The 27,717-nt window shown below is 35.2% G+C and overlaps 1 protein-coding gene across 4 annotated transcripts in view; it reads left to right on the forward strand.

Moving 5' to 3' along the window:
* LOC141453909 (nose resistant to fluoxetine protein 6-like) overlaps nucleotides 1-27,316 on the forward strand; it is a 29,031-nt gene extending 1,715 nt beyond the window's left edge. Inside the window, exons 1-12 of one of the 4 annotated variants that reach the window (XM_074127535.1) lie at nucleotides 9,529-10,265; nucleotides 10,482-10,687; nucleotides 11,895-12,103; nucleotides 13,139-13,215; nucleotides 14,094-14,287; nucleotides 15,297-15,457; nucleotides 17,925-18,093; nucleotides 19,591-19,784; nucleotides 19,889-20,018; nucleotides 21,728-21,917; nucleotides 22,010-22,152; nucleotides 24,052-27,316. In XM_074127535.1, coding sequence (XP_073983636.1) covers nucleotide 10,265; nucleotides 10,482-10,687; nucleotides 11,895-12,103; nucleotides 13,139-13,215; nucleotides 14,094-14,287; nucleotides 15,297-15,457; nucleotides 17,925-18,093; nucleotides 19,591-19,784; nucleotides 19,889-20,018; nucleotides 21,728-21,917; nucleotides 22,010-22,152; nucleotides 24,052-24,213 — 1,836 coding nt within the window. In that variant the 5' untranslated portion in view covers nucleotides 9,529-10,264 and the 3' untranslated portion in view covers nucleotides 24,214-27,316. Of the gene's footprint in view, nucleotides 1-9,528; nucleotides 10,266-10,481; nucleotides 10,688-11,199; nucleotides 11,356-11,470; nucleotides 11,569-11,894; nucleotides 12,104-13,138; nucleotides 13,216-14,093; nucleotides 14,288-15,296; nucleotides 15,458-17,924; nucleotides 18,094-19,590; nucleotides 19,785-19,888; nucleotides 20,019-21,727; nucleotides 21,918-22,009; nucleotides 22,153-24,051 lie in introns of those variants that run through there. The other 3 variants (XM_074127534.1, XM_074127537.1, XM_074127536.1) reach the window with 3 other exon arrangements.
* Nucleotides 27,317-27,717: the final 401 nt, after the last annotated feature.

Consider the following 27,717-nt stretch of genomic DNA (forward strand, 5'->3'; position numbering starts at 1 on the left):
GGTTGCTTACATTATTTATGGCTTTCATTAAAAGTTATTGAAGTGATTATTATGGACGCCTTAACTTTCGATGTTGGCTTTTCTATGAATTTTTAATGATGCATAAAACATTTTAACCACATATGTGACTCTAAAAAATAAATTTGAAAATACAAAGTTAAAACTAAAGGGAAAAAATGTTAGGATAAAATGTCGGTAAATAACTTTACAACAATGTCTTAGTCGCAGTCAGAACTGTACAACTTGGTGAGACAGACGGGTGTGTACAACATAAAGTATGTAACCAGTTGGGTTGCCAGACATTGTTCCTTGAGGATGAGTACTCAATAGGAAATAGAGCAGTAAATACGCTTAATCTGGGATTAAGTATATTGGCCAAGAACTAGGTTCCGGGAGCACGTCGGAAAACATTGCCCAGAGTCATCCAGGCGGAATTCACGCATTTGAATTTTTAATCTCGATGAAACTATCGGGATTAGCGGCGCAAAACCGGTAACCGCTAGAGAATTGTTTGGCAATACCAAGGCTCAATCCCAGTTTTCTGCAGAAACAGCTGATTAGGGAGATCAGGAAATCAGCCAGGCACCTTCCTCTCAGGTTAAAGGCACAGGATCTAGGACAATCTCAGGGAACAGAGCTGTCATGTTTCCACACGAAGTACTGTCAACTCAGAGAAAGCTGGTTCTATAGATCGTAAAGGCACTTGCAGCATTCAAGGTGATGTGATATAGGAATCTCCAATACATCAATTGACTTGCATTTGCCCACTTATCTAAGGAGAATTAGACACCTGAAAAGTTAATCGGTGCTGTAGAAAAATATACTCTTTCTAGAATCAAGGATTTCTCTGGATCTGGAGAGGGTGTTGCCTAGTTTCACCAACTCTTCTAACGGGAAGCAGCATTCAAGGATTCTAATTATCTCAGCCTGGAAATCGTAGAGCACCCATACTCTCCAGCTCCAGATCCCCGTCAGGTACCTCCAGAATAACCTCTAGACTACATCGTCATTCTCCCATTCAAGGTACGCCCCCCAAAATAACTAACACAACCCCATTTTTTTTTTTTTACAAAACATCTGTACGGAGATTGCTGAAATCAGTTTCCACTCCCAATTTTACATTCAATAAGAAAATTTTAGGATACGTTTCTAATATTATTAAAACTAAATTAAAATTGCACTGAAGATGGAGGAAGATAAGATCTGACTCTGTTTCATTCTTTGAACACAGTATACAATTAAATAATAGAACTTTTGCACAGTTTAGATTATAATTGTTTCTTCTTTTTAACCTTGCGTTAGAACATCATATGTTTTCCAGTTGCTTAATTTACAAACTGTCAGTTAGCGGTAGACTTTAATTTACCTTGGGCCGCTGATAAAGAGATAATAAAACTTATCTCTTAACTATCATGGTAACCTAGCTCAAGGTGAATAAGTAAACTAGAAGGGAAATTGCGAAAAACCTAAGAACTATTTTATGTTTTGTTTTGTTGAACTAAGCAAAAAATCAAATACGCAAAGAATCGATAAATTAAAAAAAATCAATTAAGAGAATCGAATTATCGAGTAAAGTAATTACAGACGGACGGACATCTTTGCATAAACGACAGACTACCTATTACCAATCAAATAAATCGTAAAAATGTCTTGCCCGTAAAATATAATTAACCTCTGGATGAACTGGAGTTGTTCTGACTACAATCAATTGGAAGATTGTTAATCAATTAACAAAGGGAACAAAAGTATACGCAAAAGGGAAGGGATTAGGGCTGAATGTTTCGCGTATACTCCAGCAGCTAGCCCTTAGATTGTGTTAGGTCATTATAGCTCCTGTCTGCTGTAATGACTGTGTACGTCTGTGCGGAAATAATGCTGTTCGCAGACAGGAAGTGCACTCTGCAAAAAGCATCGGGCGCCAAAGTCCTAGGATATAGAAGCGCCTTAAATTAGTGCCTTTTAGGCCTCGCTTTCTCTTTCTCTAAATTTAAGAGCAGAATTTACGTTCGAGTCAAAATGTTCTATATCAACTTTCCGCCGCAATTAAATGCGTTAAGTTAGAAAAAAATTAAGTTTGAAAATGGCCCCCTATGATTTTTTGTTTTTGTTTTTTGGACACTCTAATTCAGTGGATTCTATAAAAATTAATTTTTGGGGCACTTCCGGTGGTAGAAGTGGTTATGCTTTCCTCTAAAAAAGGTGTCCATCAAAAAACTGTCATTTCATTTTAATTGTACGACGGTCGTAACACTTACAGGCATATCATGTGCTAATTCGATGTTTTTTTAAAGAGAGAATACCGTTTTGAAATTCGGCCGCTGCAGTGCTGCGGTCAGCATTTGGCGCATGCGCGCTGTGTACCTACAGCTATCAGAAAGAAACCTGACGCTATTATGGTAACATTCGATCGTGTTTACTTACATTAATTTGTCTGTTAGTATTAAAAATGTCTCTGACGATTGAGAATTACGCTGATTGTGAAGTATGTGCTGTGATTAATTTTTTTTTCAGTACTAAAGGTGTGAAAGCGGCTGAAATTCACGGAATTTCGCGAAAACCTCGTAAATGTTTGATTGAAATTCAGAAATTGACGATAACTCCATAACCGGAAAACGCCACGATGTTTTTTTAACATTTCTCGAAACTTATTATTTCCATTAAAAACAAAGGAAATTGCACATATGATTTAGCGTGAGTGGTAACCGGAAATAAAAACCTTAGAAAAGATTTGCAACTAAATCAAACAATAGACAGATAAACGGACGACAACTTTATACCGAAAAAATGAAAGTAATTAAATTACGACATTCATTTCCGCTAACCCAAACTGAAACACACACACATTCACACAAGCGGGAGACAGGCGTGAAAAAGGTCCCATATGGCAAGTGTATAAACCAAGATATAGAGGGCAGTGACGAACGCATTTAACGCTCTGATGCCCTACCATATCATTAGAACTACGATTTGTTAAGATTGACGGAAATGGCTGATATAAAACGGTTTCCTTTATTTTTCGCAATTTCCCACAACACTAATAAGTTTGTTGACTTAAAAACAAAAAATTAAAATGATAATTGTTACAAAAATTGAAATAAAAAAAATTAACGCGTGGCAGTGTCATGGACACGGCCGTGTGTTGTACGTGAATACGTTTACGTAACGGGTTATATTTTTTACATAAAATATTTTTATTTATGTATTTAGGATGAAATCAAATTTGTCATTATTTATGGACGTTGATGACTCATTGAGTCGCGATTTAGAACCCAACAGTGGTGCGATACAGTCCATTGTCGATGTAGAAGCGATTTCATCATCCACTTGCATAATTTCAACCGCCCCAGCTGCAGATGTACTGACACCGTCGTTGATCCGCTCGTCGGCCGCATTCATTCTTTTACGTTCCCGGCACAGCTTGACTCGGTCGATTGTTCTTGAGAAGCCCTTTCCAACCGTATACGATCTCTGTATTTGGTTTTGGCTTTTCGACGCGTATAGACCGACATTATATATTTTTGATAAATTTTTTTTATTCTATCGCCTTATTATATTCACTGTCACTATTTTACACTAATGTTTTATATACAATCGATAGATTGTGACGATAGCTGACGATTAAAACTTAAACGAACATCGTGGCTTCTCCGAGTCAAAAATTATACTAATTGCAAATCTCGATACGCAGCAAAATGTTCTCAAAATGGCGGCGCTTCCCCCTCCACCGCGCGCGCGATGCGTCACAGTCCTCGCTTATCGTAATGAATTCTTTGATCCTTTAGCTATCCAGTGGTCTAATTTAATTTTGGATGTAGACGATAGATTCGAAACTATAATGCCAAACTGTATCCCCCGATTTTGTTATCATTAGGTTTTTTGGATTGCCTCCATATGATAGCAAATTTAAAGAAGTATTCACGTCAAAAAATTGGAACACTATGCGCTTGAAAATATTAGTTAATTTCTCCATTTTCTATTACAATGTTCAAGATTATAATTTTTATTATTTCTTCAAATTTTTTGAACCCAATCCCAGCCCAAACCCGTCAGGACTATCCCAGAAAACATGTATTCCCAGTAAAGACTAAACAGTGAAGTACTACATCCGGTTCTAATGCAACTCATAAAATTTTAGCCACACATCTAATCGCCCTTAATAAGTTTATAAATGGGAGGTCCGTTAAGGGTTGCTGAACTTACATTTTACTGGGAAACGTCCCCCGCATTCCCTATTCCCAAATTTAGGAGATATAAAAATTGCGAAACTGTGAGAAATTAGTGTACCAAGTTTTAAAGGAAAATTCGTGAAAAATTCCCCAAAAAAAGATAAAGTGATTTAGACCTTTTTCACAAAAATTGGAATCAGCGTAGCTATTTAACCTCTCTAGCATTCACGTGATACGATCACACTTCACTCCCCAAAGGGAACCTCGTCACGCTCCTAGGAGTGGCCATTAATTGAATATTAAGTCTTGAAAGAACGAGGTACTATTCTAAATTTCTACACCAAACTGCTTATTCAGTCCCTGACAATGCATGAAAGTCTGAAATCCGCCAGGGGTACAATAGACAGAAATCACAGCTATTGGTCCAGCATTGCGGATCTTAACCACATTTTCAAACCCTATTTTAAAGTTTTGACCTTTAACAACCAATTTTTGACGGAGATTTTGAGCTAGAGTCCATCATACGAGGTCTGTAAATTAAGTAATGAGACTGATTTTTTTAATTTTTTTTTTATTCAAAAAGAATTACAATTCTATATTGTCACCCCTCAAAGTAACTTCCTTCTGAAGCCACACAGCGCTGGAGACGTTTCTTCCACTCCTCATAGCAGTGCTCGAACTCCGGATACTAGAATAGCCTTCAGCTGGAGCGGTTACAGCCGTTTGAATGTTTTCGACTGTACCAAAATGAGTTCCCTTGAGGTGATTTTTCAACTTCGGGAAGAGAAAAAAGTCACAAGGACTCAAGTCAAGCGAATAAGAAGGCTGAGGAGCCACAGGAACTGTTTTTACTGGCCAAAAACTCTGGTTTATTGAAATTGCTGTGTGACAAGGAGCATTATCGTGATGAAACACCCACTTGTTCTTGATGTTTGGTCTCACATGAATGACCCTTTTTCGAAGAATCGTCCACAAAGAGTTTTTACCTCATTGACATTGGTCAGACGGTTCTTGAAAAACTTCGTACAAACAAACATTCGTACTTACAAATCAAATTGACAGCACTAACTAACACCATGTCTGTGATTCTTCCGTTTTTGATTACGCTAACTACACCACACAAACAAATAGAAACTCACGCGTAATAATTAACCTGATAACCTGAATTTTTACTTAAGTCTTTCCAAGCCAAACCAAAGAATTTCTTTCTTTTTTTTTTTGAATATTTTTTTAAAGTCCATTAAGATTAATTATGTAAAAAGTAATAAAAACTTAGTTAGATAGTCTCGCCCACTCAGTCTATTAAACAAATAGAATACGCACTGAAATGGAACGTAAACATTACATAGAAGTGTTATCAGCTGATTGACGTTTAAACTAACACTGCCTCCTAGATTGCGGCACTTGTAACCTTTTTTTTTTTTTTACTTCTTACACTTTATACGTAATTTTTAAATTAAATTTTTTAAGGTGCCCCGAGTCTATCGAGTCTTTTTTTTTAAGCAGAATAAGTGTGGAAATAATGTGAAAGTAAGCTTAAAGTTACACTTACTAACTTTATACTTTATTTAAGCATCACTAATTAAACCGAGCTTTAAAAAAAATATATGTATTTCCGGAGGAAAGAAAATTTACGAAAATGTGTCAAGAGTACGATAATTTCGATTGGCTTTCATTTGTTGACCAAAATCAAATTTTTTGGGCCCCCCACGGTTGGTGGCTCAAAAAAAAAATCAACACACTAAACCCAAAAAGTCAAACTAAAACACAATCGAAACTCTTCAACTACGAGGGTTGGCTGAAAAGTAATGCACACATGCTTGCCGAGCGCGAACGAAGGTGGCATTTGGAAGTCACCATTTCCCCTTATTATGTATGTGCAGTTTGAACTCGCTGCGTTCAGCCAGTGTATTTCTAGACGCCGAAGTATGGAGACGTGTATACTGGTCTATGTCTCTGCGTGCTGTTATCGGACTTTCTTTTTGAATATTGTGACACAGGGGACGAATCATGGGTCCATCATTACGACACCCAGAAGAGAGAAAGGCAGAGCAGCACTGAATATCGACATGCGTCTTCTCTTCGGCCGAAAAAGTTCAAAACACAATCGTCCGCCAAAAAAAAAAAATTTTCTCACTGTGTTTTGGGATGCTCACCAAGTTTATGTGACCGATTTTCCTGGATCCAGGAGCAATGGTAAATTCTTCTCGGTACGTACAAACTCTCAGAAACCTCCGACGTCGAGTTTGTCGTGTTAGAGGCCAGCTTGGCATCAATAATCTTGCAACATGACAACGCTCGTCCTCACACCTCGCGCGGCGAAACTGCCAGAGGCTCTGGAAAAACTGAAGTTTCAAACCAATTCCACACCCTCCTTATTCCCCGGATCTTACCCCGCCGCGATTTTTATTTGTTTCCTCTACTCAAGTGAGACCTCAAGGGTAATCACTACTCCTCAGACGATGAGATGAAGGCAGCTGTCAAGTCCTGGATTCAAGAAAAGTCAAAAGAATTCTTCAGTGATGGAATGGAAAAACTTGTTTCACGTTGGAAGAAATGTAATAGCGTTGATGGTGACTACATTGAAAAGTATTACATAATTGTGAAGCTTAAGAATTGTACTTTAATATACTTTCTGTCCGAACTTGATAACTCTTATCTTTCCCCCCCCCCCCTCCTAGCATGTGTGCATTACTTTTCAGCCAACCCTTGTAGCACAATATTCTTCAAAAAGGATGAAATATTAAAGATGAGTTTTCGAAAAAAAAATATCTATTAAACTGAAGACATAATGAAAGACTTACACTAGAAATTGTAAATTACATTTTTTTACAACTTCGCCAACTCCATTACATTACATATTCATGAAGAAATCTACAAAAAAAACAAACTGTAATTATCAATTACTGTCCAATATCAAATAGAATTGCACAATAAATGTGAAAAAAGTTTTTATTGTGGTAATAAATAGCGATTAAGAATTTTATTGCATTGCATAATTACATCTAATTTGTCTATGACAAAACACTGTATGATTCATACAAGAATAAACTTGAATTTCCATTTACTCATGCTGTTCGTAACAGGAAATGTGACGACCATATTGATTTCTTTATTTTCAGTTTTTACCTTCCAGTAGGAAAAGTGTTGAAGTTATCGAAAAACTAAAAAAAAAAAGGTTTTATACAAATTGTAATGGGGCCCCCCCTCTGCAAAAAAACAAAAAATTCTTCAATGTTATGACGTTTCGGGCGCCACTTGTTTTTTTTTTTTTCACAAACTAGTTTGTAAAGATAGGGAAGCTGGAAGGTTACTGGAAAAGTTTAATGTACGTATCTGTAAAAGCTGTTAGGATCTTTACAGGGTGGCCCCCCGAATGATGAACTTTGCGTGCAGATATCAGGAACAAAAACAACATCAACAACAACAACAAAACAAACAAATTTAAGGCGGCTCAACAATCAATAGTAGCCACACGAAAGGCTATTAAATAAGACCATGAATGTGTAATGTCAAGGGACGCCAAGAAGACGCAGTAGTCCCCCCCCCCCCCGGCTACTGAAGGTTGCGGAAGAGTAGCCCGAGTTCTCTCTCCCAACATATCCCTTAAATCCAGGGGGGTCGCCAAAATGTTTTTGATCATGGACCCCCCTATATAATTTTTCAGAAATCTCCAACAGACCCCTCTCATAAAAGTAATTTTCAGTTAATTAAAAATAAAACTATCTATTAGGTACTGTGTTTTTATACAATTTATTTTATAATTTTAAAACATTTATTAAAGTAATTTTACATTGTGTAACAAATAGTTTTATGAAAAATATCTTACTGTTGCAATTTAAGTACCTTAATATTTATTAAATAAATAAGTAAAGTAACTACAGGTATTGGCTTCTTAATTAATGGGATGGGTATGCCTGGGTGTTTCTTTGCAAGGTTCTCGCTATATTGGGTTCGAAATTGTTTTTCCTTCGACCCCCAATCGACCCGTACTTACTACTTTCATTAAATAGACCCCTGGGGGGTCCTATTTAGACCACTTTGGAGGCCTCTATGGCGATTAGTAGGGACTTATCATTCACTATCGGTATCTTCTGCTCCACACTGGACACCTGGCACAATTTAAAATATTTTTGTAAAACGCAAAAAAAATATACTGTAACGCATTTTCTAAGACGGAATTTCGGGAAAAAACCCGAATCACTCGTATGTTTATTATTTATTGTAACTTGCTTATAATGTACAATTGTAGCAAGGGGTTGCTCCGTGCCTTTACAGATATAATACATGGAAAAAGAAGAGAACACAAACAAAAATAAATTCACTTTTACAAATCATAAAAATGCTATTAAATTAATGAAAAGAAATTTCTAAATTTTATAGAGTTAATTATAAAAAAAGTACATATATTTTACTTTATATACCGAGTCGAAACATAACAGGTTCTCCAACACAATTTCAGGTTGAATACAGGAAGAAAAGTTTATATTGTAAATATGTAAATACTTGGATTTTAAGACATCTAACATCGGGCAGATAATTAGGAAATGAATTAGGTTATCTTTATTGTTCCCACATAGCGGGCAAAGGGAATCAGCATTAAACTTATAAATACGGTGACCATTCGTACTGTTTTTGGCAGGACAGTACTGTTTTTTAAGATGCTGTCCTTTTTTTTTAAGCATAAATGACCTGTTTTTTATTTATTTGTACTGTTTTTCAATGAAATTTAAATTATACTCAAATTTAATTTTTGAATGTAAAAATATATTGTAAATGTATAATAATTAAGCTCGCAAATAATCGTTTAGAAAAAAAATTTCTACCTTCGGACGAACCTTTAGCGTAAAACACAACCTGTTTTACCGATAGAGTAGACTAGTCGACTAGTGTAAACATCGATCGCTAAACGTCATATAAAAACTAATAACTAAACTAACCTATACTATTGTACGGCCATTGTTTTGTAGTAACCGATCTCGTGTTAATAAACGTATTAATATTTTTTATAGTTTTTTTTTTTTTTGCTCCTTGTCCTGTTTTTTGATACAAAAATAATGGTCACCGTACTTATAAACCCTACTGAAGGATATAGAGTTGAGGCTTCTTCTCAGACATTAATCTTAGTTGACTGGCAACTCTGATCATATCAATGTGACATTTAAAGTATCCAAAGCTGCTAATATGTCTAAGGAGAATCACTCTTAACATATGTACACACCGGTTTTTTTTAAGAGCTTCATCTCAATTCTAATGGTTACAGAACAAAACACTCCCGTTTCTAATCACTTCCGGAATTTTTCAACACTTCCGCACTTCCTGTAACAAAAAACAAACAAAAACAGAAGATCAAATTAGTAACACATACAGTTTCATTGGGTGTGCACACTTACTGGACTTTTGTCATACAGTAATTTTAGTAACACAATTTACTGGTAACTTGGGGACTTTTTTGTTTACTTAGGGGCGCTTGAGTGAAATATTTTAAATGGCCACTGTATTGTTAAAGCATGACATTATAGTTCCCATAAAGGGACCCACTAATATCTATATTTGCGAGAAAAACAAACCCTAAGTCCAACAATGCCTCTCTAAGAGAAATATTTTTTCGTACTTAAAACATTGTTTTCCCAGAGAAAACCACGTACATCGATTGCCAATGAGAAGATTTCCTCTTTTGCAAGAGGTAAAAAGATAATTAAAAACATAAACTAATCACTCACAAATGCATAGCAATAAAAGAAACTAGAAATAAAAATAATTAAAACAGAAAGGTAAAAAACATAACCTATTCACAATGGCCTCCAGAAAAAAAAAATGCAAAGCAATATCAAAGAATTAAAAAAAACAAAACAAATGTAAGAATTACTAAATCTTAACGGACCAGAAACATAATTGAATAATCTTTTAAACTCCATTGTATTCTAATTACAGAAAATAAAAACATGTCAGATAATTTAAAGCTCCATTATTTTAAAGCCATTTTGCAACAAATTATTTAACCTAAATTTTATTTAAAACTATCACTGGTTATGCAAAAATAATTCTGTAAATTTATTGTAGAACCTTCAATACAACTAATTAATATTTAAATACTAAGTGAGTGGTTTTGTAAATTACTACGTATATGCATTACTTTATCAATTAAAATCTAGTCATTTCTCTAAGCTATAAATTAGACATCAGTAATTGGCATTCATTTGAGAATTAAACTTTCAGAATTCACTTTGTAAAAACAATTCTCAAGCTTATTTTTTATAAAATAGTTACTGTTAGATTTCGGATCTGTAAGTGCAAAACTAACTTCTTTTATAGTGTACGATGCTACAGCCAAGATTCCTTCAGGTCTATTGAATGGCAATATTAATCAATTTGGTGATTTTAACCTGTGCTTAAACGCTGATGGCCAGTACTGTCTAGCCTACATTGATATCAAACTAGCGGAAACTGATTATCATGCACTTGTCACAGCTCACACACTGATGCATTCTCATCATGCTTTCAAAAGTACGTTGGATGATGTAAGTAAATGTTAATTTTATTTTGTTAGATTATGAATTTTACCTTCTTTTCTCTATTTTCTAAATCATTTTGGAAGATAGAAAATTTAATACCACAATTTACTGAGTAAACCTAATTTTATAGTAAAATAACCTTTACAAATCTTGATATTTAACAGCACTACAACGAGCAGGTTATCGATAATTATTATTTGAATATTTTCCCCATAAAAACTTGTAATGCAGCACTATAGCCGACCTCTTGCGTGAAGAAAAACAATTATCGATTTGTAACCTTATTATTTTGTTAATGTTATCATTGTTAACATTCTTAATTTTGTGTCATAAACAAAGCAAAAAATTACCCTCTAAATTGAACACTAGCATGTGTTTACTCTTAACTATTATTCTTAACAGCAACAGACTGTTAACTAGTATTAAGAAAGTGCCTCGTTTACGATTATTTTGTTTAACATGACAATCTAAACAATTAGTTTGTGTACCGCGTATCTTACACTGAAATTTCCGCTTCTAATTCCACTTTTTTATAAGAAGAAAGATGTTTTCAAAATTTTTCCACGTTTCGAATAACATTGACCCTCTTTCATCAGAAGCTTCTTGGTTTTTTGAGTACTTTTTACTACTTACGAACTACATAGGTACTCTCATATTTTTGGAAAATAATAATCGTAAGTAAACATTTTTTCATTTCTTTAATGTATATTTACGCATGTATATCACCTCAAGAAATGTAAATTTTCTTGTAAATGTAAATGCGTGGAATTCTGTCAGTCGCTTAGATCCTCGTAGCGATGTAAAAACAATGATATCAGCTAGCAAAACTGTGCAGTGGAACACTACACTCACACGACCTTATTTTTACTGCAGTTAATACGAATAATGTTCTTTCTTTAACATTCAGTTTCACCTAAATATATTAAATGGGAGAAATACAGAGGATTCGTTTGTAGATATAAATAAGGCGTTTTTTTGCACACTATTTCCCAACGGCAAATCACGTCCTACTAACATTTTCTGGAACAATTTTAAGAATAAAAAGAGGACAGATTTGTGCCTAATTATCATTCTTAGTTTTTTAAAATCGTTTTCAAAAACCCAGGCTTAAAAAAATAAGAAATCTTTCTCGAGTTCCCATTAAGATGCTACTAAAAAAACTGTTTTACACATTTTGATTTCTTTTTATTATTATTTCTTTTTTTTTCTATAGCCAGGTCACCGTGTGCCAAGATTCAGCAGTGTACACTGGGCTGTATGTGTTCCAAAATCTTGTACACCAAAAGATGTAGAAAAATCCATTGTCAATGTGGCGGAATCATTGTCGGCTGGTACAGGACTAAAAGCGAACGTTAAAGTTGTCCCGGAAATGTGTCAGATCGCTTCAGATGGACGTCTACCAAATTCAACTTTATTTGTCGGGTATTTATAATACAATTTTTTTTTAAATAATTTAATTTTCAATACATAAAATATTTAAGAAGAAGTTAATGCTATTGTTCTGAAAGTTCAGAAATAAATGTAACATAATTTGCGTGTATCAAAACGAACGAAACGTGCTCCAAAAATTTGAGTAAACTGTAAACCTGTAGTAAACGCAAAAAAAAAAAAAACTGTTATGGTTTCAACCTCATTAATATTTTATAAGTGTCAGGGTCACAAATAAAACCAAATAACCCTTTAGGGAGAAACCTAATCTCCTTGCTCTCCAAGAAGTGCCCTTTATAGAATGTTCCTAGAAAAATACATCCAATAAAGGTCTTAGAAATAAATTTGTTCTTTGAATAAGATAAATTCTCTTCCAACGGGTGCTACAGTTACGACCCGACGTTGAATGCATGAAGTGGGTCAGTGAAGTTGGATGGATCTTGAGGAGATCCCCTGATCCAACCCAAAAAATAAAAACAAAATCCTGACCGCCAAAAAGAGTATTGAAAGATCTTAGAACTCGTCACTGTATTAGAAAGGGGGCCAAACAGCTATTGCTCCCTCCCTCCACGGGTGACGGCTGTGAGAGAGAAGGGTGATTGGCGTGACGAGGGGAGCCAATACCCATTAATCTGAGTTACAAAATCCACTGACGGGGAAAAATAAGAAAGGCTTTAAATGGACTTAATTTTAAAGAAATTTTCAGGATGTGTTTGCCAGGGAAATAGGATAATTGACCTACTAATTGACTTTTCCGGTCTTTAGCGGATTTTTCAAAAAAATATCATCGAACGACGGAAACGAATTATTAAATTTGATTATTCAACGATTTTTTCCAATTTGTCCTCAACTTTTCCTCTTTTTCTTAATCAGAAAACTTTAAATCACTTTATTTACCGAAGAAAGCAAAATCTACACGTTCGCTAAACTTAGCGAGAAAAGATCGTGCGAGTGTGATCACACTATTCTGAAACCTTTCTAGTCAGAAGTGTTATTTATATTGTTACAAAACTTTACTCTCTGTTTCAGCGCCTTATTCCTGCTACTTCTGGGAACCATCGTTCTGGCTACAGCTTACGAATTTTTTACAAATGTACAACAACCAAGTAAATACCATTTTTTTGTAACTCTAGGTGGTGGGAGAGAATATATGTATTTAATTAAGATTTATGTTTGGAACTAGAAATGTACTTTGGGAAGTCTAAAACTGTCTTAAGACATTGTGTACAATGGTCGCAATCTACATGTTTATGCAAAAGATAAAAATAGAGGTTGTAGAGGATAATACTGCATGGACTTGGAACCCTTACAGAATGAAGCCCTGTATGAACTATCTGGATGGGATGAGACCAGGAGAATGAAAGATACTTATCATCTTAATGCCATGGACATGCCCAAATGACGAGAAATGGATTTTTCTGTTGAAATCTAAGTCATGTGGCATTCCCCTTAGTGCTAGTCGACTTTTAGGGGACGGGCTTATGTTGGAATTCAGAACGCACTGCTAATGGCTAAATATGATCGAAGATGGCTTAACATTAGCCAGTTTCGAACTATTTTGGAATCAAGGGTCTTTAAAACGGACAGTTTCTGAAAAAAAAAAAAACAACTTGAAATACCAAATTCGACAAAATCATGATAAAAACAGCAGGAGAAAGAGCAAAAATAAAGTGATGAACTTGATGTAGTTTTGAATTACGTTTATAACTTCCTGTGGTACGTGCTTAGCTTCATCCGGATACCATTTCTTTCGTGTCCCTGGTACTTTGAAACGGAAAAATGTCATGTTGACACAGGTGGGCGTTTTTTTTTTCTATTCCTGGCTCATGAATGCCAACAATCAACCAGATAGCAGAGGATGATGGCTTTCAAAGTCAGTTGGGTGTATTCAAGTATATTAAACTACAAAAAGCGACCAATCAATTTTAAATACGCCACTTATTTATTAATAATATATTATTAATACTAATATTATAAATTTCAGGTACTGGCACAGAGTTACTACTAGCGTTTTCTTTGGTCAAAAACGGAAAGAAACTATTTTCAGTGAGCGTACCAGAAGATGATATATCAAGTTTGCACGGCATCAGGTGTTTAAACGCAATCATGCTTTACGTAGCCCATAAATCCATGGCATTGTTCTTTAATCCTTACACCAATAGGACGATTATGACTGAGGTATGAATTAGAAAATATTATAAATTAATTTTAACAGCATTTAAATTAAAAGAATTAAAAATCAGATACTTCAGTTATTCTGCTGTAGAATTCGTGGCCTCCCAAGCGAAATAAGTGCACTTTGCAGGTCTCTTGGACCTTAAGATTCTTCCAAAGTGTTTGGACCACAGCCCTAGCCCATGTACTGCCCAAAAAGCATAGCCTGGAATAAGCCATTTTGCTAGAAGGTGGGTATCATTATTATGAAGAACTCGAAAGACGGACGGTTGAGAGTAGTTTCGCTAAAGGGAACCGAATAAGCGGTAATGTAAGACGGGGTAATTGGGACAGACTTGGATGTTAGAAATAACTGCGATGCTAAATTCAGCACTTAGATCTCAAGGGCCGAATTTGCTTGCATTTGAACCCACAATAACTGAAACATTTCTGTTTACCGACCATCGCACAATAAGCCCTTCAAGATTAGCCTATAGAGTTTCCTTCGCACAGATTCCCAGTTATCGGCAGAGGTATCTTAGCTTATGAGCTTGTAAGACGGTACATTTTTTCAAAAACAACTTAGTCAAAGGCGCACAATTCTAGAAACCTTTGCGGCTCTAAGCTAACAGTTGGGTTCTTTAAAATAGGACACGAAAAAGCTAGAACTTAAGGGAGTTATGTTCAACAAGGCCACGTAGGAAGATCAAAGGACTGCTCACCAATTCTAGTGAAATAACACAGGGGACACCAGGTCCACAAGGAATAGAATTCTAGTAGGCTTTTTTGAAGTCCTCTTAAACTTTTCTTTCTAAAGTTTGGGGTCCATCAAAAAGGGAGGAAAGCTTTAGCACCTGAGCCTACCGTTCGGACAATATCAGTACCATTCTAAGCCGAGAGGTAATACCAAAAGAAAGCTCCACTCTCACCCAATGGGAACGGGTATTTCCCGTGATAACTTGAAATCGGAATGTCTACCCAATCGCAATGCTTTCTTTTACCTAATTAATGTTCACTTTTCTTTTTTTTTTAGACTTTAGGCAGACCATGGACCGTAGTAGCAAGAGCCGCTAGTCTTTATACGGATCCGTTCATCATGATGAGTGGTCTGTTGACATCGTACTCGCTTGGGAAACAATACCTACAGACCAAATCTATCAATGTACCCAAGGAAGTTACCTCTAGGATACTCAGGTAATTATTAATTCGAAACTTAATAACAGTGGTGTTATAATATTCACTTGAATCTCTCTTAGCGTTTATATTCTCATTTCTGTTGGATGGAAAAAAATGTGGAGTTTTTATACTATATGGAGTGTGTAGTTTCAAATCTAGCTAGTTATTATCTACGAATTAAAAATCTCTGGTCCAAGCTGTACTCTTTCATAAGATATGTTGTGTCGAGGGGCGTCAACAACCTGATGACCTTGAGGAATGCCAATGCACTGAAACTTTCTGTTCGGGAACATCACTTTTGAGCAGCTATCTCCTCATCGTAATTAACTTCCGTCTCCTATCTTTTACCAAATAACCTTGTTTTTAACCTTGAATCTCCCTGACGCTATCCCAGCTCAATAGCATTTTATTATTATTATAATAATGCAATATTATTCACACGTGCACTTTGTGCAATTACTAATTTAGTGTAATCATACCAGCTAACTACAGCTATCACGCTTGCATCCCTTTTTTTAAGATTACTAAGAAGCTGTCAGAGGCAGCGAGATGCAAGTCGTTGTACAGTTTGTAAAACTCGATATTACTTTGAAATGTAACCTTACCACTTCTACTTCCCAGGAACGGATACAACGAACTTTTCTGGAGAAATATATAGATATATTTGAATAGGAATAAAATATTCGTACGCTTATTCACGAAGTTTACCGACAACCTTAGGAGCCATTTTTGGCATAAAATTAACCCCTCCTTAATAGCGCGTAAGAGATAAAGAATTAACTTTTCCATAAAAATGGTAATTTGAGAGATCCTAGTCGCCTCTATCCCAGAAGTATCCTAAGTCATATTTTCCGGGAGAAATATTCCATTTATAAAAATTGTAGATCTACATATGCGCAACTAGTATACCGAGCTTAAAGAAAATCATAGCCATTTTTTGAGGGGCAAACCTAGTCTATCGGGAAAATCGATTCAGTAAAAGTAATTCTTCTGTTTGATCGATTTTGATCGGAACGTTATTACATCATCCTTTCTGTTGTCACCTATCACACAGATACCAATTTGGGTGCGTTCCACTAAGCGCTCACAACGATCAAAATTATACCCTCAGCCGTTCCACTTGACGACCGCGGTCGTGGCGAAAACGTCACTAATGACGTTATTATTTTCGCTCACGCGAAACTCACAACGCCCTACCACCACCTTAAGAGCTGGGTCGAAGTGGGCGTTCAGAAATTTGGCGCAATTTTTAAAAGAAAAGATGGCGACCGACAAAAATTATATCATGTAAATGAAAGTATTATCTCATGTAAAATAATTGAATGTGTCTCTCGAAAGTTTAAAAAAAATAATAAATTGAAAAATTACTTATCCCTTTACATATTAAATCACAGAATAACGATCAATTACACTTTGATAGTTAATAATACGTGGCCTAAGTTTTCACTTTTCACCATTGCGATTTTGTAAAATTGCATTCCATTCTTCATCAGAACTAGATGAACTTTCTAAAGCATTATTACTTTGCATTAATAAATATTCAATTCTTGGCACAAAAGACATTTTAATTTTATTTAAAGTAAATTTTATAAATACTCCACTAAAATGTAATATAAAAATTGAATTATATACAATATATGTTTAGTATAAGTCAACTTTACCATTAATTAAGTTTATTATAACTGTTTATAAACGGGGTTAAAATTAAAAAAACAACCTCTTCAAGCTTCTAACTTATTTTCGAGGTCGCCATTTGTAATGTTTACATGAACGGTTAAAACGCCCCATAGTCCATTCCACTTGGGTTTTCGATTTTGTAGCGTTGTGAGCGCTTAGAGGAAACGCACCCTTTGTAAAATCATTTTAAGATCTATAAAACGAATATTCCTGATGAAAACTTAATATCAAAATTCTGCACGACTCCAATGCCTTCTTTATTAGTACTTTAAGTAAAAAGTACACAAAAGCCTTTATAACCTTGAGCTTTATAACCTACGAGTAATAAAATCGAGTAATTTTGTAATTTAGCATTTATCTTCAAAGTGGAACTAGTGTTTTTCTTATTACATGATAGATAAATTTACTACCACCCATGCTTAGATTTTTAACCCATACTGTTGGCATTTTTACTAAATTGTGCAAGCCCTTTCATCCTACTCATTCAATTAAAAAGCAAAAAACTTGAGAGTAGTTACTATCGTATATGGATACGACCAGAAAAATGTAGGTCAGAACTCGTTGCTAACAGAAATGTAATCGGATATTAGTTTCTCTTTAATTGCATGCTATAAAATATCATGTGCTTTTTTTTTTACATCAAATTTTTGTATTTTGGTGCTCTTACAGTTGTTACTCCTTGCAGCTTCTTCCGGCAAAAATACTCAGAACTTGTAAATAAATGCACTTTAAGGAGTTCCTGAGTTAAGCTCAGGTTAGATATATAATAAATTACGTGAGTAACTTTTTTTTCTTTTTTTTTATGCAGATTAATCCCAACTTTAGGTGGCCTTATCCTATTTTGCACTTTTATCCTACCACATCTTGGCTCTGGACCACAATGGCCTCTAGTCGTCAACCATCATGCCGAATTATGCAAACAGTACTGGTGGAGAAATATACTATTCATTCATAACTATTTTGGTTTTAAAAATATGGTAAGTACAGATTTTTTTGGTATCAGTAATAACTGCTTAAAATAAGTGTTTTTTTTTCAAATATGATGACGTGTATGTAACGTAAATGTGAATGTGTATGTGTTTTGATGAGCTAGAGTAGAGATGGCGAACCTTTTTGAGACGTGGGTCAAATTTTGTTCATTTTTTTTTTTTTTAGTACTAGCTCTTGGGTCACTAATGCCCATTTCACACAAGAGTTAAGTTTAAAAATTTTAAACTGAATATTTTCAAAACTAAACATCTTTAAAATTCAGTTGGCTTAACTGGGTAAAACGGGGACGAAACAAGTGCTATGGAAGTCTCTTTTTATAGACATAACTGAACAAAACCTGAACAAAAGTGTGTTTTATGTGCTGAAGAAAAATCTAAATATGGTTATTTGATTTGGGTTGTCGATTTTTTTTGTAACAAACAAAATATGAGTAAAATTATTCCATTCATTTGTAAACACTTTTTGCTTTATTTCAAATACTACAAAAGCATTTGTCGTTATTTGCGTTTTTAGAACTGTAATGATCAAACTAAAGATTATAGATAGCAATTTAAATTGCTTTTGTGTCGATGCGTGATTGAAAAAAAATACAGATAGAATATAAATTATCCACACAATTAGAAAATCTAAATCAACCCGCGTAAACAAACAAATGGTTGCCTAGCAATTGTGGGTCAGTGAAAAAGCTTGCGCGGGTCATAGGTTCGCCCATCACTGGTCTAGACTTTAGATTCGCTGAACCAGGTGTCAGATTTGAATAAGCTGGGTTACCCGAACTGTTGCCAAGATCCTTGAGCATGTTCCTGTACCATTTCCTCCTAAAAGATTGGCTTTAATGGTTACAATAATTATTGTAATAGATAGTTGAGGGAATGTTCACCTATGGAACCCTCAAAGATTGGAATTTTCCTGCAAAAAAAAAAACAAAACGTCATAATTAAAGAAAATATGAAATCTTTTGCACTTCCTCTTTCAAAAAGGGGGAAAAACCGAAACCGAACTTACCACTCACACGACTTCCTTTACTACAGGTTTTATCGAGGTTCAACATAGTTTTTTCAAAACTTCTGCTTAGATCTTGCAGAAAGAAAAACCTGCCCAAAATTCATCGAAATCACACGACAAAAAATGAGCTACCTTTTTTCAGAATGTCGTATAAAGAATTTTCCCTTTTAAAAATAATTATTCAAATAATACGAACTTCTGAGAAAATCGTTGAACATTTTGGAACAAAAGAAAAAAAAAACTCAGAAAAATGAAAAATCATTCAGTAAATTGGTAACTTCCGCTTGAGACTTTGTGGAAACCAATCGAAATATTACGAGATTTAGCTTCCTGCGATTTTTGTTTTTGTTTTTGAGTGTTCTTAAAGCTGATATTTCCGATTATAAGAAAATCGATTTCGGAAATTTGATATGATCTTAGAACAAAAGAGAACATAAGAAAACAGTAATAATAAAATATTGTTTTAATTAATGTTTCAGTGTCTTACGCATACCCACCATATTGGAATAGACACTCAATTGTTTCTGGTTTCACCAATCCTGATCTATTTAATATATAAATGGCCGAAACAAGGATTTTTCACCCTATTAACTATCAGCATATTGTCAACCATACTAAGATTTTATACCGTCTACGTGAGGCAGTTAAATCTTTACGTTTATTTTGGTAACTCGTAAGTATAAACAAATTTATTTATTAGAAATACAATTTTTTTATCAGTATTTTTATAAATTGGGAATTTTTCTATATTTTATGTTTCAAAAATATTGTTTTCAGTGTTGCACAAATGTTTAATACAGCAGACTATTCTTATATATTGCCGACTCATCGTGCTACCGTATACATCATGGGCATCATCTTGGGTTATATACTGAGACAATGGGGTCGAAATGTTAATCTTAAAAAAGTGAGTACATTGTTATAGTATGATAGTCAATCAATTTTCACCAATATCGTTAAGATTTAAAATTAATTTCTTTTAAATAAAATAAAAAAAGTGTTAAGTCTTTTCATGAACTTATTTTTTTTTTCTTTTTATGTGTGCTTTATTACAAAGTAAGCATGCAAATAAAGTTCAAGTAATTCATCATTTTATGGCTAGAAATGCCGAGAAAATGAGTAATTGTTCCAAGGGCTTAATTACTGTCAATCCAGTGATGGATCTCCCTAAAGAAACTCTAGGGTGTTTCAGCCTCCTCCTCTTAAAAATATGGGAAAATAAATTTTCCATTAATGTGTTAGTCTACACATTAATTATTAGAAGTTGTTATTAGAAGAGTGTATTAGTTTTGTTGGAGCAGGTGCTTTCTGGTGGGCAACTAGCGAACTAAACTGTACATAGCCACTATGCGTAATATTACATTCTATCTTAATTTTACTTTTGCTAATTTGGGTACACGGGTTCAAAATTTATTTATTAATTAAAAAATGCGGATTTGTTTCTTGTTATTGGCCCTTCATTGGTCCTAAGCTCAAAAGGACCAGTTTAGAATATTTCTCTTACAATAAATTCTTAAATCTTCAACAGAAATTTTAGGTTCTTGGGTTTGATTTTCCATTTTTATTTGTTTTTATTTTTGTAAATATATTTTTTAAGGACTCTATGTTGGAAAAAAGTTTTGTGAGATCACTACAACTCAAAATTCTGTTCGGAAAAAAGGGGGGCGATCTTAATTTTCTCCTTTTTCTTCTTCTTGTTTTCCAAAATTTTATTTTAGATGGGGGTGTTCGATGCTGCTACCTTTAATTATATCTATAGTTTGCACCTAAAAGCATCCCAGAAGTTTAGGGAGTTTGAGGTAGGGTAGTTCGAGGATGGAGATGTAGGGAGCCGTCCCACAAGGGATAACCACTCTCTTCTACAGCCAACGCATCATTCCTCCTCCCATGGCTCCTCTCTCCTCTAAATATTCTGAACTAACATTTCTGCCGAGAAGATACTAGATAAGGTATATTCCCTTCTGGCAACTACCTAGGTTTGCCTAGGTAACATGGAGGCACTCTACCCACGCCACATGATGGTTCATGGATGGTTTACCCCAGATCAAAAAGGGAACTAAGTTCCCTTCCACCTAAGAGAGGCTTCCACTCATGCCAGACTTCTCTTATTTGGATTAAGTAGCCTTGTTCTCCAAGTTTTTTTTTTTTTAACACAGATACCCCTATTCCATTCATCCTTCTAGAATAGGGCATACTTATGAATTGCAAAAAGAGAAAGAGAGCTGTATTTCATTTTAAAAAAACAACACAATTCAACCTAAACATTTAAATTATTCATTTACTGGCAAAGAAGTAACTTTCCATCCGAGCGACCAGGTCATTACTAAAGCACCAATTTGGTTGGTGGTAAACCAATAATTTGTGGTTGGACCAATGAATAGAATTGAAGCAGATCCTACTTTGCAATTCGGCAGTACAACTTCAGCACATTTTAGCAGAGGGTACTGTATATTCAAAACCTCTGTGGACTCTCAGAGAATTTAATTAAGTCTTCTTTTTTTGTGTAATCTCTTCCGAGAATAAACCCCTGCGATCGTCTGACAGTAGTGATAATGTGATATCAATATATTTTAATATAAGACCTCCTGAAGAAGTCTCCTTTTTTTCCTCTCCTAGGGACACCTGACACTTGGATGGTTCATCGCATTGTGCATGCTGTATCAATCCTTAGTACAACCATCGAAAATGGGTGATAGAGCCTACGTTTACGATCGAATAGACGCCGCTAATTATTCAGCATTCGCGCCGATTACCTGGTGTATTTTCTTTTCCTGGGTCATATTTACGTCACATACAGGAAATGGAGGTAAATTAACAAGAAAATAGGTGATATAAGTATCGTTAAGTTCGTAAACCCCCAAAAAAATTAACTTAATTTTTTATTTTCTGTTAACACAGGTTTTCTATCTCAGATGGCTTCCTGGAAAGGTTTCCAGATAACCACAAGGTTATCTTATACATTCTATTTAACCCAGTTTCCAGTATTTTTTTTTAACGTTGGAAGAGTTAGGCATTCAGATTATTATCATTTTCAAATGTTGGTAAGTTGGGAAAAGTTATATTTGTTTTTAAAATATTGTCTTTTTTTCTCATATGAGAACAGCTTAAGATTCAGAGCAATGAACTATGAGTTAAATTTTTGCATGGCTGTGCAGAGCCAAATCCAAAGATTAAAAGTTATTTCGCTAGAATGCAGGACTTGACCCAAATCAGGTTAAGTTCCACACTCACTTAATTTAGCTTTTTTTTCTGATAGTCTCAGAAAATATCTCTACTTCGTGTCCTACAGGTCCAGCCGCAGCTTGAGTTCTGGCTGGGGAGAGATAAAACTATCTCTTTTAAGGAACAAATTGTCAAAATTGGGTGTTTTTTTTTCAATGTTTACGCTTTTTCGAGTAGTTTTTGACGGTCAGCTCTGTTATACAACTGTCCTGCTGGTCAGTTTTAATTCTGATCTAATGTGGGAATCACTGGCACTCAGAGACCAAAAACCACATGTGAGAATGTCCGAGCGCTGTAAAAAAAAAAAAAGGGGAAGTTTTGCCTGTGCCCTCAGGGGTCGGCACAAGAAGCCCTTCCCCCTTTTGAATACAAGGTTTGGAAAACTGGGCCTACCCCATTTTCTAATCTACTGGGTTTTACAATCCAAAAAATGTGCTTCAGATTAATGTCCACAGAGACCGATCAGATCGTCTGGGATTTTGGTCATCTATTTTGAGTGCCTGGTTAACTAGACTAGCACAGAATAACTTCACTGTTTACAAGAGTCCACAAGGAAGCTCCTTGTGTCTTGGATTAAGGATTAAAGCTTGATTTGAGATCATCCTCCAAATCTCTGGAGTCAACGCTAGCACAACTCTCACAATTCTCCTATCATTCACAGAATCCATGGCGTAGGATCATTTTTAACTCTACATCTCAAAATTCCCAGCCCAAATTCAAGACTGAAATTTTGTTTGAACTCTGTGGATTCATATCACGACAGTAGAAGCCCAACTCTAACTTTCCCATTTTCTTCCTTCATGAGGGTGATGAATATTCAGAGTAAAGATAAATCACAAGAATAATTTGGAATAGAGTTCAAATGAAGTGCGTTTTTAATACTAACTATGATGAGATACATCTTTTCTTATTCTAACAGAAAAATATTTATAGGTGGTAAAAGGCCAGCACAAGGGTCTGTGACTTCTAATACATTCTAAAAAAATATGATCCTAGAAGCATGATTGAAATGTTGGATACTTGCTGATTTGTGTACCTTCTGTATCGTTTAATCCACCCTTGTACTTAACTTTTTAAGCTGTAAGTTTTTGTTAAGGATATTTTAACTTACATCTCAAAATTCCCAGCCAAAAAAAAGGAAAAAACTTTTGATCTGTATACGAAATTTAAAGATAGAATCATTTCTTCTTAATCAAATTTACTAGGAGTAATTTCCCAGAATGGAAAAGTTGGAGCCATGTTTGGGAAGATCTCAAAAAAAGTGAAGAATAGTCCATCCAGAAAAGTGGTAGTTTTCGTTGTAAAATATCCAGTTAACTCGGAATGTTAGCACTACATGCTATCTTACTTCAGCATTTGGAAGGCACAAAAACCGTGCATTACGCTCAAAAGCTTCTTTTAAGGAAAGACCAACCAACCCGCTCGCCAGGAAGTGGCCGTAATCGTAATAAAGATTAAAGGAAACCGAGCGAATGTCGAGAAAAGTCTCAAAAAAAGAAAAGGGAAATTTTTTCAAGTTGTGCTTCAGGAAAATTTTCGATCGTTAACCTTCCTATCAGGTTCACCGGTGGGTTCCTGTCTAATTTTGAGATATTTTGTTCACACACACACACACACAAACTCGAAAAGACCTCTCTTTTCATAAAAACTTTTCATTTGATTTTTTTTTTAATCAGATTTAATATAATTTACTAAATTTTACTTATACTATGTTCCAGCTGGACGTGAAAGAAACCCTAGCCGTGGTGATTGCGTCCATTGTGCTCACATTAGCGATTGAAATGCCATTTCAGAATTTACGGACATTATTGTTCAAGAAACAGAAAACTACTGTCAAAACTTCAGTCAAATCAGCAAAAATTTTAGCAAAAGTTAATTAGACTTAACAAAACAAAGTATACCAAATCAATTTAATTAATTTTTAAGACCTTTTTTTATTTAACTTCAATAAAAGATTTAAGTAATACTTTTTTTTATTAAGGAAAAGGTATTAAGAAATGAAACCAATGTTCAATATTATGACCACTACTATTGTTATTGTTTTTTTAATAGACTGTGATGCAAATATTATAAAGAAACTCCAAAAAATAAATAAATTTTTGGAGTTTATATTTTTAGATATTGTGTACATAAAAAGTAATAAGACAGAATAAATAGTAGATTTAGAATAGATTTAAATACTTTTGTAAATAAATGTTCTCTAGTTTTTTTGATTGGCTAGTGAAATTATTTTATTTATAATTAATTTTTGTTTTTTTGTAATGTAAGTTGTAAAATTATGGAAAATGGCTATTTATTTTATTTTCTTTTTTTGTCGCGATTTATCATTCTAAATTCGTGTTTTTTGGAGTTCTCCAGAACATCCTGTTTTTTTTTTTTCTTTCTCCAGGGACATGCTAGGGCAATAAAACGACTTCCAGGACATACTAGGGCAATAAAACTGCTTCCAGGGACATGCTAGGGCAATAAAACGGCTTACCAGGACATGCTAGGGCAATAAAACTGCTTCCAGGGACATGCTAGGGCAATAAAACTGCTTCCAGGGACATGCTAGGGCAATAAAACGGCTTCCGAGGACATGCTAGGGCAATAAAACTGCTTCCAGGGACATGCTAGGGCAATAAAACGGCTTCCCAGGACATGCTAGGGCAATAAAACTGCTTCCAGGACATGCTAGGGCAATAAAACTGCTTCCAGGGACATGCTAGGGCAATAAAACGGCTTCCCAGGACATGCTAGGGCAATAAAACTGCTTCCAGGGACATGCTAGGGCAATAAAACTGCTTCCAGGACATGCTAGGGCAATAAAACTACTTCCAGGGACATACTAGGGCAATAAAACGGCTTCCCAGGACATGCTAGGGCAATAAAACTGCTTCCAGGACATGCTAGGGCAATAAAACTGCTTCCAGGGACATGCTAGGGCAATAAAACGGCTTCCCAGGACATGCTAGGGCAATAAAACGACTTCCAGGACATGCTAGGGCAATAAAACTGCTTCCAGGGACATGCTAGGGCAATAAAACGGCTTCCCAGGACATGCTAGGGCAATAAAACGACTTCCAGGACATGCTAGGGCAATAAAACTGCTTCCAGGGACATGCTAGGGCAATAAAACGGCTTCCCAGGACATGCTAGGGCAATAAAACTGCTTCCAGGGACATGCTAGGGCAATGAAACGGCTTCCCAGGACATGCTAGGGCAATAAAACGGCTTCTAGGACATGCTAGGGCAATTATTCGGTTTCCAGGACATGCTAGGGCAATAAAACGGCTTCCGAGGACATGCTAGGGCAATTATACGGCTTCCAGGACATGCTAGGGCAATAAAACGGCTTCCTAGGACATGCTAGGGCAATAAAACGGCTTCTAGGACATGCTAGGGCAATAAAACGGCTTCTAGTACATGCTAGGGCAATAAAACTGCTTCCAGGGACATGCTAGGGCAATAAAACGGCTTTCCAGGACATGCTAGGGCAATAAAACGGCTTTCCAGGACATGCTAGGGCAATAAAACGGCTTTCCAGGACATGCTAGTGCAATAAAACGGCTTCCCAGGACATGCTAGAGCAATAAAACGGCTTCCCAGGACATGCTAGGGCAATAAAACTGCTTCCAGGGACATGCTAGGGCAATAAAACGGCTTTCCAGGACATGCTAGGGCAATAAAACGGCTTTCCAGGACATGCTAGGGCAATAAAACGGCTTCCCAGGACATGCTAGGGAATCCAAATTAAATAATGAATAATAAACCCCCCCCCCACTTATTGTAAATCTGTGCAAACCTTTGTTGTGGCTAAATTGTAATCAAAGTTGGGTTAATTTTTTTTAAAATAGGTTGTCCATTGATGAACGCGATGAATGGATGAGCATTTTTTGGGCTCAATGGTTACAATTTATTAAAACCAAGTATCAAAATCACGGCCGCCAAGATATCCTTGTGTGTTTTGTTGGTTTGTAGCAGGATATTCTTTAAAAAAAAGCGACACAAACAGATCTGTTGTGTGCCTCCGCTGATGGTGGTCAGGTGAGGAAGACCCTAAAGCATCTCCAGGTAATGAAACTCATCCAAGGTTCTCGTCACAAGATGGTGGAGATATGGATGAAAGGAATCAATCGCAGATCCAGCTCACTTCCTTCTCATTATATTTCTCTTGGATACTCTCTTTGTACCTAAATCATAGCGGATCACGCTTCCCTCACTCACCGGAAGTGCACCCACTTTAATCTTCATTCTTCTTTTATGATTTTCTTGAAAATCACTCCTAAGGTTTCCTTCTAGCATTCTATGCTCATTGTACCTTTATTTAAACACTTGGCAGGAACACTTTGCAATTAAGGGCACTTTTTTTCTGGGAGTGGTGGTTTTGTTGCCCTCTTTATTGACATTTTAGTATAATTTATGGTTCTATTTAGTATTGACGACAATGGGGCTAAAACGCTTGTTTAAAAAAAAAAATCTTCAAATGTGCCATTTTATAGAATTCCAGGGTATTACTATTTGTGTAATATTCATGAAAAATGGCAAATGTTGCGTTACAATTCGAGTTTGAAGAAAATTGAACCTGGACGAAACTGCATCTTCTTTTATTGGCAATCGACCAGATAAAGATTAGCATTTTAAGAAGGTATTCTAGGGGACGTTATTGTTCCTCCCACTTAATCCTTTTTGTTACACTGATCGAAATACTGACGCTAATGAAATATAAAATATGAATATAAATACAAAAATCTTAAAAATATATTTAAAAAAAAAAAAAAAATCATACAGAAAACATTGGGTTTTCAGTGATTGTATAATTTTGTTTATATATAAATTCATATTTAAACTGTTTATAGCCCATTTTTAAAAATCATTTTATGGTCTTACAGTAATCAAATTTAGTTTGTCTTTTTTATTTTACTTTGAATAAAAAGCCATTGATTTTGGCTAAAAAAAATATATGTAAATATTAAAATAAAATTTGTTATTTATTAAATTCAATGAGATTTTTATTTTATTTATGAAAGGAATTAAATTTTTTATTAATTATAACAAATTTTAAGTTCGCCTACGTCAACCCTGTAATGGTGTTTTTTTAATTTAATGTACCACAAATCCGTGGTTATTTGGCGCCCGGAGCTTTTTTATTTTCAGCACAGTTGGGTCTCCGGGACAGTATTCTCTAGTTACAGACAACACTGTCCATCACTGGCGGACAGTAAGCTGTAAGAAGCTTCTAGAAAGAGGAAGATTTAAGGGCAGCAGGTTAGATTTGAAACCAGAAACTCCGCCAGGTATTTGTGGGGAAAAATATCCATTACGCCAAGTATTTGAGCTAAAAACCATTCCCTCAGATATTGTATTATGTATTTAAAAAGTATTTTTCATGCCTTGGGTCAGAA

The sequence above is a fragment of the Rhodnius prolixus genome, unplaced genomic scaffold, assembly GCF_049639745.1.
Source record: "Rhodnius prolixus isolate KJV_2025 unplaced genomic scaffold, Rpr scaffold_9, whole genome shotgun sequence".
NCBI lineage: Eukaryota > Metazoa > Arthropoda > Insecta > Hemiptera > Reduviidae > Rhodnius > Rhodnius prolixus.